This window comes from Meriones unguiculatus, chromosome 11 (genome assembly GCF_030254825.1).
Source record: "Meriones unguiculatus strain TT.TT164.6M chromosome 11, Bangor_MerUng_6.1, whole genome shotgun sequence".
Taxonomy (NCBI): Eukaryota; Metazoa; Chordata; class Mammalia; order Rodentia; family Muridae; genus Meriones; species Meriones unguiculatus.
In genome coordinates this window covers 98,313,063-98,332,213 of record NC_083359.1, presented here as the reverse complement: position 1 = coordinate 98,332,213, position 19,151 = coordinate 98,313,063, and the positions used below count along the sequence as shown (strand labels likewise).

Sequence of the window (19,151 nt, the reverse complement as noted above, 5' to 3'; positions counted from 1 at the left end):
CCCTCCTGCTGTTTCCACAGCCCTCACTCTCTATCCTTCCTCTCTCTCTCTTTCTCTCTCTCTCTTACACTAAGCTCCCAGCTGGCCCTTCCCTCCTGCCAGTGCTCAGGATCAAAGGCTGTGGAAGGCAGAGCCTCCATCCTAGAGTCCCCCTTTAGCCTCTCCTCAAAGGCACAGGTCAGCTTCAGCTGGGCCGGGAGGGGTGTGACTGGGCATCAGCTGCCCTCAGGACCTAGTTATGCTCTTGTCAGCTCAAACAAGACTCCTGCGTTTTCATGTTGCCCTCCTTAAGAAGCTGCATGGGTTTTAATAAGGACCTTAGAGACGCCCTCCTTTGCCAGCAGAAGAATAATTCAGGTGCAGTAATTAGGGTCCATGCAGTGGCCATCCAGGTGGAGGGTTCTAATGAGGGCTCTCCTTGTCCCCCTCCGCCCCTTTCTTTCTGGGCTCTCCCAGAGGGAGTTTTTACTAGACAAAGAGAAGATCCAGTGTCAGGGAATGGGAGTCCTGTATTAGTCAAGGGTCCCAGAGAAGCAGAACCAATAACATGCATATACACAGAGCAGGGAGACTGTGGCCCTGAGCTCAATAAATAGGCCTGCACAGGACCATGACACAGAGGCTGGGATGCCGCTCAGTGGTCAAACAGGTGCTTATCTTGGGCCTCCATCACCAGTGCCACAAAAATAAAGAAAGAAAAATGACAACAGAGTCACCAGTGCTGAGAGTGACCTCCCTGGAGACTACGGGGAGGGACATCCTACTACTGACAACTTCAAACATCCTGCCAAGCAAAGGAGTGCTCCTCCCTCTTCCCAGAGGATGCCCGAGTCTTACTCGTTCCCATGACCAGTGGTCTGGGGTCAGAACTGACACGAGTGAACTTTCCGTGTTATGGGAAGCCCTAGGATTTCCCAAGCTGTGGCTTATCAGCCAAATGGCTCTGACATACAAACTTCCTTTCCAATGTCTGATAAAGCAATCCCCGCATCCCACCTCCCGAGTCAGACCTGTAAACCTGATGGTGAGTGGGTGGGCAAAGGGCAGGTGGTTAGGATAAAGGAGCGTCCTCTCCACTCCTGACTACTGGTCATGCTCAAGAGAGAGGGGGTCAATTAAGAACAAGGAGTGTTACTTAAACCAGCATTTCAGAGTTCTAGAAAGGGAAATTCATGGTACAGGAACCCAGGAGTGGGGGAAAACTTTGATGATGGTAAAGGCATGACTCAGCGTGAGCCAAGCTTCTTGGGCAGGCCACTTCTGCTGCATCCCTTCTCAGAAGCAGCAACAATCCCAGCACTGCCTTGGCCCACCAGCTGTGAAAGATGCTCACACAAGCGGCTCCCATGCCTCTTGCTTCTCCTAGGCAGTTTGCACTTAATATTGATTCGGAACTGTGAGTGTACCGGGTAGAACGTTCTAAAGCATGCTGAGCCAAACACTGGCAACATTTAGCTGGACTCAGCTACGTCCTGTCCACTCAATGCCACGACATTCTTCTCTGCCTGGTGGGGACCCATTGACAAGATCACAAGCTGGGCACACCCACCGCAACTTGCTTCCCCAGAAGCTTCCTTCCATTTGCCCTGGGAACACTCAACAAGCCCCAAGGTGTGCTTAAACACCCCAGAGAAGGAGCCCCTGCTCCTGGAATGCACAGTTACCCTTTCTGCTATCAAGAGAAACAGGCAGATATGAATTAGCACAGTGCTTGCTAACGGCCAGTTTCTCAAAGAGTATGCGGCAGACTCCTCATTTTTTATTTTTATTTTTTTTATGCTGGTGTGGGAAAGGGAAAGCTGGGAGGAGTTGCATGAAGGATTTGTAACTGTCACTCAGCCACTAGGATAAGCAAGGTGGAAGGAACAGGTGGGCCCTGAGCAGGTCCTGGGGTGTCTCTCCAGCCGGCGATTTGGGTGGCACTGCCTCTAAAGAATTCCATATAAACAATGACTTCAGGGTGTGAAAGAAAAACAACAGCCTTGAGCATTTCTTTAGAAATGGCTCCCCCGGAAAGAAAAGAGAATCCAGAGTGTTGGAGTGTTAGCATCTTCAGGTTTCTCTGCAGGAACCCTCTCCCTAGCCCTGAACCTGACCCTGACCCTAGCCCTAACCCTAACCCACATCTTAACCCTAACCCTAACCTGAATTTTAACCTTAACCCTACCCATAACCAAATCTTAACCCTAAACCTAACCCTAACCATAACCTGAATCTTAACCCTAACCATACCCCTAAGCCAAATCTTAACCCTAAACCTAACCCCAACCATAACCATAACCATAATCTTAACCCTAACCCTAATGCCAACCCTAACCCCAAACCAAAGCCCTAACCCCAAACCTTAACCAAAGCTTTAGCACTAACACAAAACCTACCCCTAACCCAAACTCTAACCCTACCCCAAACCCTAACAAAACCCTAACCCTAGTCCAAACCCTAGCCCTAACCCTCTAAACTTAACCCTAATACCTACCCAAACCTTACCCCAATCTGAAACCAAATTCAAGCCCTAACCCTGCCCCTTACACTACCCCTAGCCAAACCCTAACCCTACCCCAACTCTAACCATAATTCTAAACATAACCCTAACCCTAACCATAACCATAACACTAACCCAAACCCTAATCCTAACCCAAACCCTAACCTATCTACACTCCAGAAGTCCTTATAGACAACTTCAGGTTTTGTTACTGCTAGAGTTTAGACACCAAGTGCCCCACTCCCAGCTCTGCATGGTAAGGGCTTGGTCCCCAACCTGGCACTCTTGGGAGACGTTTAAGAGGTGGGACTCAGCAGGAAGTCCTTCATACATGTGGAGACCGAGGCCCATCTCAGGCGTCCTTCCTTGGGATGCCTGTCTTATTCATGATCCCGTGCCCTCCCCACTCCATCATTCGATGACTGTCGGACCTCAGCAGGATGCTTTTGAACTGCTGGCCTCCTGAACCTGCATCCAAATGTGTTTCTATTGTTTATAAATGACCCATCCTCTGTCAAAACAGCAGCAGTGAAGAAAAGGAAACACTCTCCTCTTGGACCCACTGATCACAGACTGGGTCACAGTGCACTCCTGCACACTACCTGCTGAAAAAGGCCATGAGAAACCAGGTTAGACAGACAGGGCCTAGAGCCTGGGGCGTGTGAGGATCCAGCCATGCTCAGAGACTCCCAGAGTCCTCTGCGAGCTGTGCTTCTCAAGCCGACACCTGGCTTCAGGACTCCTCAGCCCAGAGTCCGCAGAGAGGGGACCGTTCCCAGGACACGCAGGTTTCTTTTTCACATAAAATTCTTCTTTGGAAAGCTTTGCCTTACCACTCTGTGTCACAATTCACTTCAGGTGCAGCTCTGTGCTAAGCCACACAAAGTGCCTTCAGCCCCCCAGAAGGCCAGTTCAGAGGCTGATGTGCATGCCCTGGATTAAAATATGCAGACGAATAGGCTAAGCACCGGGCGCATCTTCTAAGAGAATGCTGTCCCATGCAGAATGCCGTTTCTGCACCTTTGCGCAATGCACAGGCAAGTGAACTCACGGAACAGGTGTAAGCAAGAAGAGCAAACTTTCTCTAGGGCCATCAGGGAATCTTTTATTCATTATTCAAGTGGGCAAGTGAAAGCGTGGCCATTCGGTGTGCGTAAAATGCCTTGTAATGTTTTAGTCCTCTTGTTACAGCCTGGTCACAATGGGGAATTTATCCTCAGGGATGTGTCAAGGAAGTAAAAGGGGAGATCTAAGCTCAACGTGTTTGTGACAGCATCATTGGTAACGGTGGGACCGGGGCTCTAGCTCACGGTCCAGTGACCGGGAACAGCGGACATCCATGGGACACAGTCCGTGTGACGAAGCCTCCTCAGCTGCCCCAGTCCTGTTGTTAGAGCTTGAGCTGTGCTGTTCCAGCAAGCACACATGGTGGGATTGAGGGGAAATAGATTCTGACAGGATCACAGTCAAGGTGAAGTAGGGGGAGAGAGACACAGAGAGACAGAGAGAGACAGGCAGGGTGACAGAGATACAAAGCAAGCAAGACACACACCGCAATGTGTATAGTAATCTCCTTGCCAGGACAAGCTGGGGTGACAGGCCATGCCTGACCCCCTGGAGAACGGAGAGATGCAGGTCTTGAATGGGAGGACTGGACAAACCCCTGCATGCCCTGTGTTCTCTGTGCTCCCGAGGGAATGCTCTGTCCACGGCGTCTCTCCTTGCACATCCAGAGAAGGTGTTCCCGCTGAGAACCCTCATTTCTCTTCTAACTTACGGCTTCTTCTTTGGTGACCCATGGGGAACACGGGAAAGTCTTATCTAGGGTGCTAGGGGCCAGCCAGCCGGGCAAGGTTGTCAGAGCAGGGACCGGGCGCAGAGCTGTACTGGACAGGAGCAAGAGAATGTGCTTGTTCTGGTGGCCGCCCGGCCTGTCCACTAGGCACCGTGATGAATGAAGATGCCCAGGGCTGTCTGTGCAGAGGGAGCGAGCCTGTCCGTGGGGACAGGGGCTGCCCTAGGAGAGACTCGGACAGTCTAGATTTTTTCCCCTCTTCTGGAATGTGCTTATTCAGAGTTGAGACAAGTACTAGGGTAATGAGAAACCCCATGTCCAGGCTCAAGCCATATGCAACCACCGCAAACACCCCGATTTTGTGTGACACCAGAGTTACAGACGACCGTTGCTGGGATTCTGTGACGTAGCTCTGACTTCCAGCCATCTCTGCCCAAGTCTCAGGCTTGCTGGAGGACAGACCCACAGGGGAACCAGACAGGTGAACTCCAGAGGACCGACTGGGCCTAGGGTCCCCTCGGCTAAGGTGGCCCACCTCAGCCCCTGAATTGTACCGTGTGTGCATAAAAGGACCTACCACAGTAGAGAAGGAAGCACCACTCTGAGTAGAATAAAAGTGAACATTTAATGCCACCATAGTTTGATTCTTTTAAACACCAGATTTTTTTTTCTTTACAACATTTTATACCTCATATGCCACAAAGTCAGAGACTGTAGCCAGCGAACAACATCTTCACACCAGGAAATCGCACACAGCTTAATGGTTTCATGTCACCAGTTGATGAGAACTATAGAATTCAATTCTTTTCTGGACTGCTCTCCAGGCAATCTGTTCATATTTACCATGATCAAGCCAACAGCTAACTTTTATATAGTTATGTAAAAGCCCATACACAAAACCCAGCCTGCGACACAGGCTGTTGGGGACCTGCCCACGGCAGAAGAGTTCAAAGTTTGACTATTGAACAAGTGACTTGTGTTTAAAAAAAAAAAGGCAAACACTTGTGAGTTACGAACTTAGTTTTTAAAACAGCACCAGTCCTCTAGCCAGGCAGACAGTGAATTTGAAACAATGACAGTAAATGCCACCACGGACTCTCAAAACAAAGACGTATGCACTTGTGAAGTTGCCAATTCTGACACAATCGATGCGCTTGGGCAGGTCCTGTCTCCCATTTCCCGATGGGCCCGTTTCTACAGATAAGCGTCTGGATATATACATACATACATCACTCACTGTGGACTCATAGCCAAGGCTGGAAGAACCACAAAGACCATGTACCACAATGTCCTCATTTTACAGCTTAGGATATCCGAGTTCCGGAAGAGTTGGTTGTGTGTCCCAGGCCACAGACAGGTCTATGTTGAAAACAGAATTAGGACTCGGGGTTTCCGTCCTATGTTCTTCCCCGGTGCTGCGCAGCCCTGTACAGGCACACCCACACATGTACACACACTGGCACAGAGGAGCAGCGTGTGTCCACGTGCATGCTCTGGGTACAAGGTGGTCTAACGGACAGTCCGGGTGGCTGGGCTCGTGTCCCGGCTCTGCAGTGAGACACGTGAACCTGGACAGTCAGTGACTACCGGTGTCAATTTCTTCATCTATCTGCGATTCTCCCCTACTCCGGAGAGAACTAATTTCTTCAACATATGTCCCGCCAGTTACACCTTTCCCTTCTTTTTGTCCTATCCGGGGGGGGGGGCAGCTTCTGTGACCTCCCCCCAACCATCTGCAGGGGGCCCAGCCAAACGTATCGACCCGCCCAAGGTTGGTGGCTAGCGATGGCGGCAACTGTAGCCCCTGCCTTCTACCTCCAGGCTTTTCCTCCTAGCTGCTCTAGCTGCTGGCCCAAGCCCTTCTCTGCCTCTCAGGCAGACACATGCTGTAAGTATTCAGGGCTGTAAGACTCACTAAAGTGCTTTGGTTTCTTCAGAACAGGTAACTACAACAACTATCCACAGAGAGGACCTCCTGGGGGCCTTGGGGATGAGTAGAACTTAATACTGTCGGCACTTTCCTCGGGGGCTGTGTGGAAACCCAGCTGGAGGAGGCTGGGTCCTCTGGAACTGAGGCCCACAGACCCTGATTTCCAAGTTCATCCCCATGACAACTTGAGGGGAAGAACTCTGTCTCAGTCCTTTTGGCTGCCTACTAGAGGGATAGATGAGAGGCAGAGCATCACTCTGCACTGTGAGGATTGGACCCCGCCCCTGCCCATATCTCATATCCCACCTCCCTTCCCTGGCCCATGTCTCTGCTAATAGACTTTGCTGGAGTAAGGAGAAAACAGAGGAAAAAGACCAACACAGACGGAGCAAGCACACACTTCAACTAAGACCACGTGGAGCGTGTTCCTGTCCCCGATGCAGAACCGGATCCACAAACACAGGTGATGCTACGGGACAACATTCTGAAGTTACAAATCAGTGACGACGTCTCCGTAAATCAAGCCTGGCGGTGTAGGAGGCTGGCAGTGTGGGGGCTGGAGAGGGGAGACTCCTTTGGGGAAGGTCATTCTAAGTGTGCAGAACAGATGCATGACCCTGGGACTGGAACACTCACTTTTACATGCGTGACTCCAGGAACTGCTGAGTCCAATATTGTGTGTCCAATATTGTGACATCGCCCCAGGCACTGCATAGGGCCACCCCGAAGTAGAATGCGTTTGTTTAGGGACAGATAAATGAACTCTTAGGAATTTTCAAACCCCTCCCCCCCTTTTTTATTTTTGGAGAGACCCTATTGGATTTAAGAGAATTTCCTGGGTTAGATTCCTGTTTTCACTCTGATGGATATAATGCAGTTTGTCATTTATAAATGTATTCTGGATGACACCCAGGAAGATGGCTACAGGATACAACTTATGCACTGTTACAAACACCTTTGCAATGCCAAAACTCGGTTACAGATAATGTCCAGGGGAGCAGCGCTCTATATGTCAAAGAACACAGTGTTTCTATCACTTGAAAAAAAAATTAGAACCATTCACCGACCATGCCTGTGAAACTTGCCCTCAGCTGTTTGACTTGGCTCGGAGAAGAGCGAAGAGCGGGCTGTGTGGACCTCTTCCACATGTGTTAGCACTGAGCACACCCCTTGCAGAGTGGAAACTGGGCCATGCTGCTGGGCTGTGGCAGGGAGACTCCGGGACAGTGATGGTGGATGGCTGAGTCAGCTCCCAGAATGCGGGGTCTTCAACCTGTTTCTAATGGGCCCTGCCTTTGGGTTTGAAAGATAAACTACCCTAAAAGGGAGGAAATGTTTTTGCATATGTCCCAAGGAAAGAACAACATTCAGGAAATCTGTTTTCAATTTTGGAAGGAACTCATTTTTAGTAATTTCTTTCACAGACTAGAAATCTTGGTGGAGTAAGGAAACCCAAAAAACATTCACTTCAAGCTCAGATCAGCACATTAGCAAAGGCCTTGTTTGCACTGAGCAAATCGTGGGCTCTTGCCAACTGCACCTTCTCTAATGGGAAGTCAGGGGCAGACAGCAGGTTTGAAAGCTGGTGAGGAAGGCTTATGTAGGAACCCAAATTAATGAGGAGCGTGAGACTCTGAAGGCTGGAGAAGGCAGCTGTTCCCCCAGGATGCGAGAGCCACACCCACATGGCTCAAAGCTTGAACGGAAGGCCTTACAGCAAGTACAACCTGGTCCTTTTGAAGAATAAGCGGTCCTTCCTGGATATTAGACCCCAAGCCTATGGCTGCTTCATGACAAATGGGACCAGGTTCCTGCCTGATGGGCATTTCTGCGGCCCACGCTTTGACCTTTTTCTGGGACTGGATCGTGTTCCTTACCCCAGTCTCTAGCTCAGGAGCTCTTTGCCTGCTTGGGGATCACTGCTGTGTCACTAGGGGACCCATCTCTGCAATTTCATCTTCTGTCTCCCATGTTCAGAATGGCAGCTGGAGATGAAACCACAGGAGGGGTGTGCTGGTTTCAATGCTGCTGAGATTTAAGTGGGAGACAGCTTCCTAAGGTGTCCAGAAGGGCTCAGGGAGAGGATCAAAGCTTCCAACTCTTAGGTGGGTATTGAAATGTCAAGACAGAGCAAACTCAGGCTCCCTGGGAGTAGCCACACCTGTCCCCCACCTCCGGGTGAGATGAACTAAGGGTTTTCTTCTGGGAAAAGGATGCCTTTGTCTCAAATCTTAGTTTTAGTCTGCTGAAATGCTTCTGCCTCACACTAAATTCTTTGAAGCAGGGCTAGAGTTGTAGGGGAATGAACAGAATTTAAGTAAGGCAAATAAACGTAAATATTAATTTCAAAGAGATGCTTTTGGTCCTTCTATGGCTGGATAATGAATTAGAAGTGAGTTCTTGGGCATTCCCTTTGCTCCCTTGCGGGTTTGTTGTTGTTGTGGTTTCTGTTTGTTTGTCTCCACGCCAAACCTGGAGCCACCTCACACCGGCACTGTCTTCAGATGCTAGGACTACCTGTTTGTGCCTAAAGAGTTGTGCTCCCACAGGTAGTTCACAGGCAGGGCAGGGAACAGGTGCATCCTGGGATGCAGGAGTCCTCCACAAGGCTCAGCAGCTCACATAATGCAATACAGGACACTAAAGTGTTTACAGCTTACTTTGGAGGGGGCAGGATGTTAAAATGGACAAAAGATGCGAGCTATCTCACACGCATGTCTCCCGCAGACTGTCGGGTCCTGTGGGATGCCCTGCCATGTGGCTGTGGCCTCCTAAGAGCTACCCTGGCTTGGTGATGTGACCTTGGTAACAAGGCCAAGCCATTGGCGCTGGAGCATAGTTGTTTGGAATGTATGCAAACAGATCTGAGTGTGGGGTGGGCAACTGAGGCCACTCTCCCAGAAGAACCTGCTTGACTGAGGGTCTGCTCTCTGCAGCTGTGTCAGCATGGTCTCCAGCAAAGGCACTAGGCTCTGTTGGTGGCCTGCTAAAGTATTCACTGGGGCCCGATGACCTCAGGGCTAAGGGACCAATGCCAGGCTCATGGATTACTAATCAAATGAATTCGCTCTTGAGCAGGGAAAAGAAACCCAGGCATGCTCACTTAAAAAAAAGATTTCTTTTTTCCAAATCAAGGCCTTTTGTGAAAACACAAAGCATATAAGTATACTTTAAACCAGCAACCAAAACAGATGTTCAAAATGTTGGCATCCCTATGGGCCCAGAAGCTTCCGAGAACATTGCTGTTAAGCAGGCCCATGCACACATGTGTCGTGAGGCTGAGGTGGGCCCTGGGCCCAGAACTCCTGCAGAATGCACCTCGGAGGAGCTGCAGAAGATCTGGGAAGGGCCCGCTTCCCCAGGAGACATGCTTGTTAAAGCTCTAGGATGGACAGAGGGGGAAACGGGCTATTCCAGAGCTTAGGCCACTCAGCCAGCAGCTCGGGAACCCTTTTCGTAAGAGTCAGTGCTTAGGAATGTGCAGAGCAGGACTTGTGACCCATGGGGCTAGCCTTTGCCCCACAGGGCTGACCTCTACCACAGTCAAGCTGGTGGTCTCATCAATGCCCAATTCTAAATAAAGGATCAGGTGCCATGGCACCCACATGACTTCAGCCCCTGTATGCTGAGTTCTGCTGACCACGTACCATGCTGTGCTGGGAAAGACCTGTGTCCAGCGAGAGGGCTCATCCAGAAACACAAATTTTTTTCTCCTTGGGGAACATATTGGGTCAAGGAGTTTGTGAATGGGGCTGGCCCAGATGTGCTATGGGGAGGGTGAGGAGGCTGAGTCCTCTTTCCAACCCCCCTTCGCACAGGTGTGCACAGGCAAGCTGCAGAGGCTCTGAGACAGAGGAGAATTCTTGGTCCTGTGGGATGCTCAGCTGTTCCAGCAGCCTGTAGACAGGGCCTGGCCATTCCATGCCTCCCCCCTATATAGCTAATATGGTCCAAGGGTTCAAGGGAGGGGAGTAGTTTGAGAATGAAGTCCTCAGTTTTTGTTTTTTGGCGTGCACAGGGATGGGGTAGGTGTGGGGGTTTAAAAGGATCCAGGTCTCCTTCGTTCAACTCTGCCATGTGTATCCAGGGTTCTGGAACTTAGGGGTGAGGTTCCTCTCTCCTGCCTCAGGATACCAAGGTGACAGGGACAAGCACAGAGGCTTTAGGACAGGGGAGAGCTGGTCCCTTGCTATTGGACAGGCTCCTGTTTGGCAGGAAGCTAGGCAACCCCAAGACTCCTTTTTCTAAATGGATACCTATGTGAACTCAAGGGAATATCAACACAGACAGCCTCGATCTGCATCAGTAACACCACTAAACATGAAAACAAAACAAACAAACAAAACAAAACAGCACTAGGCTGCAGTTGTTCAAACTTCCCATCCAGAGTCTTTGGACTAGAAAGAAATATGAGCTTGTTTTGAGAGCCATGAATGCATGACACAAACAAGAACAAGGGCCCAGGTCACACAGAACCTCCTTCCCCTTAAAGACACCTCTCTTTGCCGCTAAAACTCATGTGCACCCATTCCGTGCTCCACCCTAGGTCTCCCAGCTGACGTACGGCTTATGGAAGGTGGCATCTTCCATCACCTGCCCTTCCAAACCTCTCTGGGGGGACACGCTGGCTCATACCAATGCAGTTTCCACGTTCTGAGTGGCCTTACCAGAAGAGCCATGAAAGACCGTTAACATTTATTCAGTTGCAATACCAATTTGGAGACATCACTACAGACATAACTTCTTAGAAACAAACAGCAAATCAGAAACAAGAGAAAACAAGCCGTAAATACATTTCAAAAAACTGGGTTGAGTTTTCTGTTTTGTTGATTTCTTCTTGACTAGCACCATCTGGACACAAGAAAGTACGAAAACAAATGTTTGGGTAATCATAAAGATTTGCAAGGCACTTAATCCACCATTCTGGGTCATCTTGTTGGTGTTTCACTTTCAATGGCAACCCCACGTCACCCTCCCCTTCCTCACAACCACAAGGTAAGAGTCTCTTTGCTAGCAGTCCTTATGTACAGTTCTTCAAGGTTCCTCAAAGTGCTTTCTCAGTCCTACGGGGCTTCCCATCATCTCCTCCTTCCACACGTTGGGGTCTGTACCTTTCTTCCCTACAGAAAACAAAGGAAACATCGCCTTTCGCTCCACGCTCACTCCAGACTTGCCACCAACCTTCATCCTCATCCTAGTGTCTTGAGCGTTGCCAGCACAGAGGGCCTGGGAGGGCGGTGTCCTGCTGAAGTCCTGGGGAGCGAGGGACTGATGGCTCGGAGCCCACCGGTCCTTATCGGCGCCTGGAGGTGACGTCAAAGCAGGTGATCATCATGAGATGGGCCTTGCAGAAGTTGACACGGCTCTCCAGGCGCTCTGTCACGCCCTCCAGCGCCTCCAGGTACTCCAGGGAATCCAGCTGCAGGACCTGCTCCAAGTCAACTGGAAGAGAAAAGAGCTCTTGGAGATGGGAGTGCTCCCGTAGGAAGAGCTCCCTCCCCCACCTCCTCCTCCCCTCCTGCCTGGTCCTCAGCATCTTCCAGGGAAAGACACACCCATCGTGGCTTCCAGTCCGCAACACGCAGAGACAGGTCGAAGGAACAGGGGGGAGGTCTTGAATCTCCCATGCCTGCCCTAGCTGCCTCCGACACAGATTTGTGGGGTTCTCGTTCCCGGGCTACGTGTCGCTGTCCCCTCAGGCTGGGAACCCTCACTCTGCCTCTTTGGGTTTGTTGGCTTGTTTTTGTTTCTTAGACGGGGTCCCATGTATCACGGTCTGGCCTCTAACTCTCAGTGTAACTGAAGCTGGCCTTAACCTCCTAGTCCTCCTGTCTCTTCCTCTTGAGAGAGATGAAGTGGTCAGCATGAATTATCGCCTGACCCGATTTCACCAGTCTCATTCCGTGGTCACCGGGGGTAAACATGATGTCTGAAAAACAGGCCCTAATAATTAAGACACCCCATGGACTCAAAAGACAAGTTGAACCATTCGGCCATGATGTCTTGCATCGGGGTCAGGCCTATAATAGTACCAATGTGGATTCCCTTCCTGTGGGGCAAGGATCTGGGGTCCCTTTTTCCCATGATGGTTTGCAATATCGGTAGACAGCCTGATCCCAATTCTAGGGGTGCTACAAAGGGTCCATGCACAGCATGAACAGCAACTGATGGGTGTGGGTGGCCTAGCAGGATTCCCAGCCAGACAATACTTCCTGCTGGCATTGTTTTCTTAACATCCGCACAAGAGGAGGAGGTGAAGGCATCCCTCCCCTTCTCCTACCCACCTTGAGTTACTGACAAGAATAACATAAGACAAATGAGACGAACGTGCAAAACCACACCTGTTACAGAAACACATGAGGGTCTGTCATGGAGGGAAGTTCTTTTTACAGGGGGCCGCCGTGGAGGTAGTCAGAAAGGGTCCTTGGTCAGGGTTATATAACTAGTAAGGACTGCGGCTAGAAACAAGCCCGGGCCTTGCATCTTGGCCCAGTGTGCTGAAATCAGAGCCTTACCCTACCATGAGCACATCAGGCACCATCACAGGCCCCATTGTAAAGAGGTGAAAGGAGGAAAAACTATAACTGGAGGTGGACCCCAGCACATCGCCCTTATAGCACTGGCCGCTGCCCATTAGGGGGAATTAGCACGCAGCCTCCTTGATTCCTGCTTTAAATTTATTTTTTTTAAATCAATATTCTTTCCTTTCATGTAACCTTCTATTCATTATTTTTCTCAGCATTAAAAAAAAAAAAATTACAGCCTCTTGACATGTACCAAGGCAGGAAAAGCGTAATTGCCCCTCCAAGCATCTGAAGCCCATGTGTAGGGATGTGTAAGTTCATTCACATCCCAGAAAAAAAAAAAATGTGAGTTTGGAAAATAAAGATCATTTTCAAGTCTGCCTTGGGCAGAAACTGCTCTTGAACAATAAAACTCTAAAGAGATAGTGAAAATGAGGGTGCTGCCTAAGGGATGCCTCTGCAACCAGGAAAGATCCAGGGGTCTGTGAAAGAAGCAGGAGCGAGCAGAAGAGGAGAAAGAGGCATGGAGCTGTCTACATCTCAGTCAGATTTTAGCTTATGTCCTTGTTCCTGTGGTGCTCTCATTCTGCCTGAGATGAAACTCCTGTTGGTGGGAGAGTTTTTGTCCTTGCCCAGATTTCCAACCAAGGAACTCACCACCTACTATGCAAGCAGGCGCTGAGGAAGTGTCTACTGCCAGGGTATCTAGTTGACTGAACCCTGGGACAACTGCATCTATTCCCAGATGCCAGACTCCTCCTCTGGGCCATGAAGGCACTCACCACAGCCTGGAGCCACCCTGTGGAGTGGGCACGGCCACTCTTCTCTTTTACAGTTAAGGAAGCTGAGACCCAGAGAGTCAAACACCTTAGCCAAAGCTGCGCAGCCAGAGTAGAGCAAAAGCCAGCACTGAAATCAGGCCTGTGGGAACTTGAGCAGAGCCATAGACCATGCGACCCCAAAGTAGCAAGGTTCTCTGCTCTCTGAGCTACCAAGAGCGAGACAGTATGAAGGTAGTAAGCACGAGTACAAGCTGATAGACCCTGGCCCTGACCTACGGGTATCATTTCCACTATGTTTTCAAACCAGCTCTCTAAGCTCACCAGTAGGAAGCACCGGGGGGGGGGGGGGGCAGATGATGACGTAACAAGAGGGATGCAAGCACCTGAGGGTCGGAGGGAAGAGCTGGGCAGGAAAGTTGGGGAGAGAGTATTGGTAATGCTGCTGATGTACATAAACCATGGACAAAGTCTTACGGAATCAGTCCCGTATCCATGCGCTAGCCGGAACAGAGTGAAGCCTTATTTTGCAGTAAATGGAATGGCCAGGAACAAATGAATTAGGGACAATCCAATCTATCTCTCAAAAAGAGCAGCATCATTGTGGATAGTTATCACATGGTTACTATCACCTGGGCTCTTGGCTTAATGGAGATAACTCTCGAGCTGGTCCTTGGACTTCCGGGGGTCCCCAGGAGCAATTTGTGGGTGGCACATTATAGTCTATCAAGAGATCTCCAGTTCTGGTCCATTTTAGGCTAGATAAAATGAGTGCAGAGCCTTCCTGCCAAGTATAGGGGAGATAATAAATTTCCCTTTTGGGTGCTTTGAATCGAGACCCGCAGGAGAAAGCATCCTACACAGGGATTCTCACTACCCCTCTTGGCTGGCCTCGATGGAAGGATCGCTGACCTGCAGGACATCTCCATCCCATGGGCCCTGTGCCTCAGACGCACACAGTCTACGTGGCTGTGGTCCTGGGGTAGGCGCCCAGGTTGTGTTACTGGAGAGCACAGTGGTAGCAAGGATGGGCACGTTGCCAATGGGTCTTACATTCGCGAAGCCATTTGTTGGGGTCCAGCATCAGGTACTGCTTGGTCGCCTCCAGCTCCTTCATCAGCCACTCGTACTTGGCTCGGACCTCAGCGATTCTCTGTTGCCGATGCTCTAGGATCTTCAGCTTGGCGTTGAAGCACATGACCTCCTGGGCACAGAGGAAGAGGAGGGCAGTAGAGAGGAAGAAGAGCAAGGGGCTTTCTGCCAAACTCACCCCCTGCAGCCTCCTGCAGGCCTGCCAGAGGGGCTGATGAAGAGCTCAGACTCCAAGAAGCATGGGAGGGGGCTTGGTGACCTCGTCAGACACCCAACTCTAGGGAGACTATGACAGGTGCCCCCTAGTGTGTGAAACCTCAAAGCAAGGTGCCAAAAGAGTCCCCACGCCCATCAGGCTCCATCTCATTAGCTTTTAACTGGCTCCAGAAAAGGAGCACACAGCACCTACCAAAGTCTGTGGCTGGGCCCAGAGCCCCGTCATGACCCACTGCTCAGACCAGAAACCTCGGAAGGCCCTTGGGAAGGCCTTTCTTAGGGCAGGATCTGCAGGGAACCGTGACCCTCCGGGGAGGAAGTGGCCTCACCTTGTTGGTGCCCCCTCGTCGCCGCTGCAGGCGCTCCACGTCATCAATTTCATAGACTTTAATCTCAAATGGTTCCCCAAGGCCCCTCTGGGTGCTCCTCAGGGGGCCGTCCACCCAGCGGACCCCTGTGCTACTGGCAGTTTTTCTCACAGGTGACGGGGTGTCAAGGGACAATGCTGGAATGAGCCTCCGTCTCTGGGAACCTAAGGCAGGGAGAGCCACAAGTGACGCTGGTGAACTTGAACGTGAGGGCTAGCCTAGGGTCCTGATGAACATCCCTCATTAGCTGTGTTTATAATGGACTGCATCCCCCTTCAGGACCCTCGCATGTACTCATCCAGTCTCTCACCACCCCTCTGGTCCCCCTAGCCCATTTGCTTCATGCATTGAAGATGAGCAAAGTCCTTGCTTGACCTTTAGAGCCACTACCCTCCAAGCAGCCCTAGCAGTGAGTATACAGGCAAGCCGAGAGTCAGGCTGCCACAGCTCCAGCAGGGCTGGATGTCCCGGTGAAGTCAGAGGTGTCCTCGCTAGGGGAACCAGGTGCTAGAGTTTGCCTGGAGGATCACTGTAAATGATGAATGTCATAAGCTCTTCAAGAAGCTTTCTTCCTAGTTGTAACCAAGAGTGCAAGCTGTAACCCACGATCAGTTATCCTCCTGTGTGTGTGTGTGTGTGTGTGTGTGTGTGTGTGTGTGTGTGTATGAGTCTGGGGAGGGTTCATGTGTGGGTGCAGGTTCTCACGCACATGTGGACAGGTATGCAGTGGCCAGACGTCATCCTTCAGGCATTATCCACCTTGGTTTGTGGGGCTTTCTCAGTGGCATGGAGCTTGCTGAGCGGACTATAGCTGGCCAACAAACCCCAGCAATCCACTCGTCTCTGCGGCCTCAGCACCTGATTACAAGCACCTGACCTGTTCTGTACTTTCTTTCTCTCTCTCCTTCCTTTGTTTTCTCCTTCCTTCCTTCCTTCCTTCCTTCCTTCCTTCCTTCCTTCCTTCCTTCCTTCCCTCCTTCCTTCCTTCTTTTTTTTCCCTTAAGGTTGGTTCTAGAAATTGAACTCAGGTCCTCATACTTATATGGCAAGCATTTTACTAAATAAGCTACCTTTCTAGTCTTAATATTCCTTATTTCATATATATATATATGTTCGTATATATATGCATATATATGCACAAACATATATATACATATACATGAACAAAATATTTATATAAGCAAACATATATACACATATGTATACATACATACATATATATGTTTATATATACATATATTTTTTCTATGTTTTAAGGTTAAGAAAAAACGGACAACAAATGATTTCCCCAGTGGTGTTAAGTTTTTGCTGAAGACCATGTATAAATAGCCATGAACTGTTTGCTGGCCTGTGGCACTCTCAGCGGTTGAAAGAACTGAAGGCTGGTCCTAGTGGCAGGAAGTTAGGTCACTGGGGGAGTGCAAAAGCTGAATGGCCGACAAATGCAGGGAAATGCGGAGTGCCACCAGCCCCCAGAGAAACGCATACCAAAATTACATGGAGCACTATTTGACCACAGTCGGAAGGACTCCTGAAGGGTGGTAGTAAGGTGGCTCAGAGGGCAAAGGCAAAGTTGCCGCCTGTACACACTTGGGACATGAGTTCAGTTCCCAGAGAGAACCAACTCCACAGAGTTGTCCTCTGGCCTTCACATGTGAACTGTGACCTACACACACACACACATACACACACATGTACACATGCACACTGAGAGAGACCGTATAGTCTGTCACAATGGTCTGACCGAACTTTTCAATCCTTTAGATCAGTGGTTCTCAACCTGTGGGTTGCAACTCTTTTGGGGTCAAACGATGTTTTCACAGGGGTTACCTAAGACCATCTGAAACACAGACACTTACAGTAACGATTCTTGGCAGTGGCAAAATTACAGTTATGAAGTAGCAACAGAAATAGTTTTTATGGTTGGGGTCACTACAGTATGAGGAACTGCGTTAAAGGGTCGCAGCCTTAGGGAGGTGGAGAGCCGCTGCTCTAGATGGAGATGCAGAGTCTTGCCAGGGCTCACCCAGGTCCCTCCTGGCACAGCCTGGCCCACTTCCTATTCTCTGTAACTCTCCCTCTGTACTCCAGGTCCTGGCATCACCTGCTCTATCACCTCTAGGGACCTACTCCAAGAAGCTTCCTGTGTCTCAGCGAGCCAGTTGCTTTTCTTTCTTCTCTTGATCATATATTCAAAAAGTTTCCCTCAGCCTGGTCCTTCCCTTCTATGGTGAGGTTCTCTCACCGTAGTCCTTTCAATAGGTTCTCTCAGGATCTCTCTTTGTCATCTGTGTCTAAGGTGAGTCTTTTAGAAGTACTCTGGCAACCTTCAGCTCATTTCCTCTGATTCCAAGAAACAGCCACTGTATTTCTTGATCCCATTAAAACAAAATCAGGTCACACACCTGGGAACCTGGTGACCAGCAGAGCCAACCTGGGATGCTCCTAGTTCTGTCCTTAGCCACAGACACCTGTGCAGTCCTGGGGAATGGACCCGGTCTCCCTGGAGCTCAATTCATTTGCTCAGTATTAAGAGACGGGAAGATACATGTTTGGTACAAAACCAAAACCAAAACCAAGTCAGCCAAGCAACAGACAAAAACCAGCAACAGACAAATGAAACCCAGAAGAGTAGACTACACTCAATATTTAAAGCATTTATCACCAATGGAATAATATACGCTAAAGATATAGATAAGAAACAGGAGCCACATTTTAGGGCTGTGCTGCCAACCACCAACCAAAGAACAAATCAGCGGTCCCCCACGGCACACTGCACCTTTCAGGGTTGGATACCAAGCAGGCTTTGCAGAAGCTCACGGCTAAGCTAGCCCAGGTGTGGGCATAGCTTAGGACCCCCATGCCTCCCCTGGGTGGCTTTTCTTTGGGCAGCCCCTCCCTCTGTCTCAAGGTTTCCAGATGCTGGTGGCAGCAGGCCAGGGCCCCTGCAGGGGGATTGAACTACCTTCACAGCAAGGTCCCTGTCAATTCTCAAACTTCTCCATCAAGCCGAGAGAGGGGAGGGGGGAGGCTGTGTGAAGTGTGATCCAGAGGGGTGTGGCGGCGTTAAGGAGGGAGGGGGCTGGGCTAGTACAGTAATGATTTACATCCTATTAGCGACTCAGATGCCCACTGGCTTGAAGAGCACTGTTCTCTGTTTGGCCAAGTTATCTCCACTCTAACTCAGAGCTCTAGGCTACAGGGTTCTGTGCTGCTTACCACAGGAGGCTGTCTATGAACTGAAGAATCAATGAAAATCTACTCACAGAAGTTCCTCTAGAGAGTCTATGCTAAGCCCATGGCTGACTGCGCTACACCAGGTGCCTTCAGTACAGCTCCGCAGAGCTGTACAGAGTGTGCCCGCGTGTTCTTGTTACACCGCCTACATGCTCAAGGGGTGACAGCACCTGGGCTTACGTTTTCTAGGCTCTCACTATGCTCATTAAGAATGCTCCCTTGACCTTGGTCAGGGTATCATTTTCTCCAGGGCCCCGCATTTTTTTGTCTCTCTTGGTTTCCTTTTGGGACTCCTGTCCCCCTCCCCAGGTCTTTCTATTTCCCTCTTCTTTCTTAAGATTCCTGAACTCTGCCCAAAGTTTGGCTATGAGTCTCAACCTCTGACTCGATACCTTGATCAGTAGAGTCTTTCAGAGGCCCTCTATGGTAGGCTCCTGTCCTGTTCCCTGTCTTTTCCTGCTTCTGATGTCTATCGTGTTTGTCCTTCTGAATGAGGATTGAGCATCTTCCCTAGGGTCTTCCTTGTTGTTTAGCTTCTTTAGGAGTATAGATTTTGTTATGGAGAGGACTGAAAACCCCTGCTCAGATGTAGCCCATAGACTCAGTCTCCAAGTGGGTCTGTAGTAAGGGGAGCAGGGACTGTCTCTGGCATGAACTCAGTGGCAGGCTCTCTGATCATCTCCCCCTGGGGGGTGCAGCCTTGCTAGGCCACAGAGGAAAACAATGCA

General features: G+C 50.1%; 1 protein-coding gene across 2 annotated transcripts in view; it reads right to left on the bottom strand.

The window, feature by feature from the left end:
- Window positions 1-4,883: 4,883 nt before the first annotated feature.
- Window positions 4,884-19,151, bottom strand: part of Kif26b (kinesin family member 26B) — a 402,550-nt gene continuing 388,282 nt past the window's right edge. For both annotated transcript variants that reach the window (XM_060364770.1, XM_060364771.1), the window contains 3 exons: window positions 15,148-15,350; window positions 14,564-14,714; window positions 4,884-11,649 (listed from right to left, as the gene is read on the bottom strand). In XM_060364770.1, the coding sequence (XP_060220753.1) occupies window positions 11,501-11,649; window positions 14,564-14,714; window positions 15,148-15,350 (503 nt within the window). In that variant the 3' untranslated portion in view covers window positions 4,884-11,500. The remainder of the gene's footprint in view (window positions 11,650-14,563; window positions 14,715-15,147; window positions 15,351-19,151) is intronic.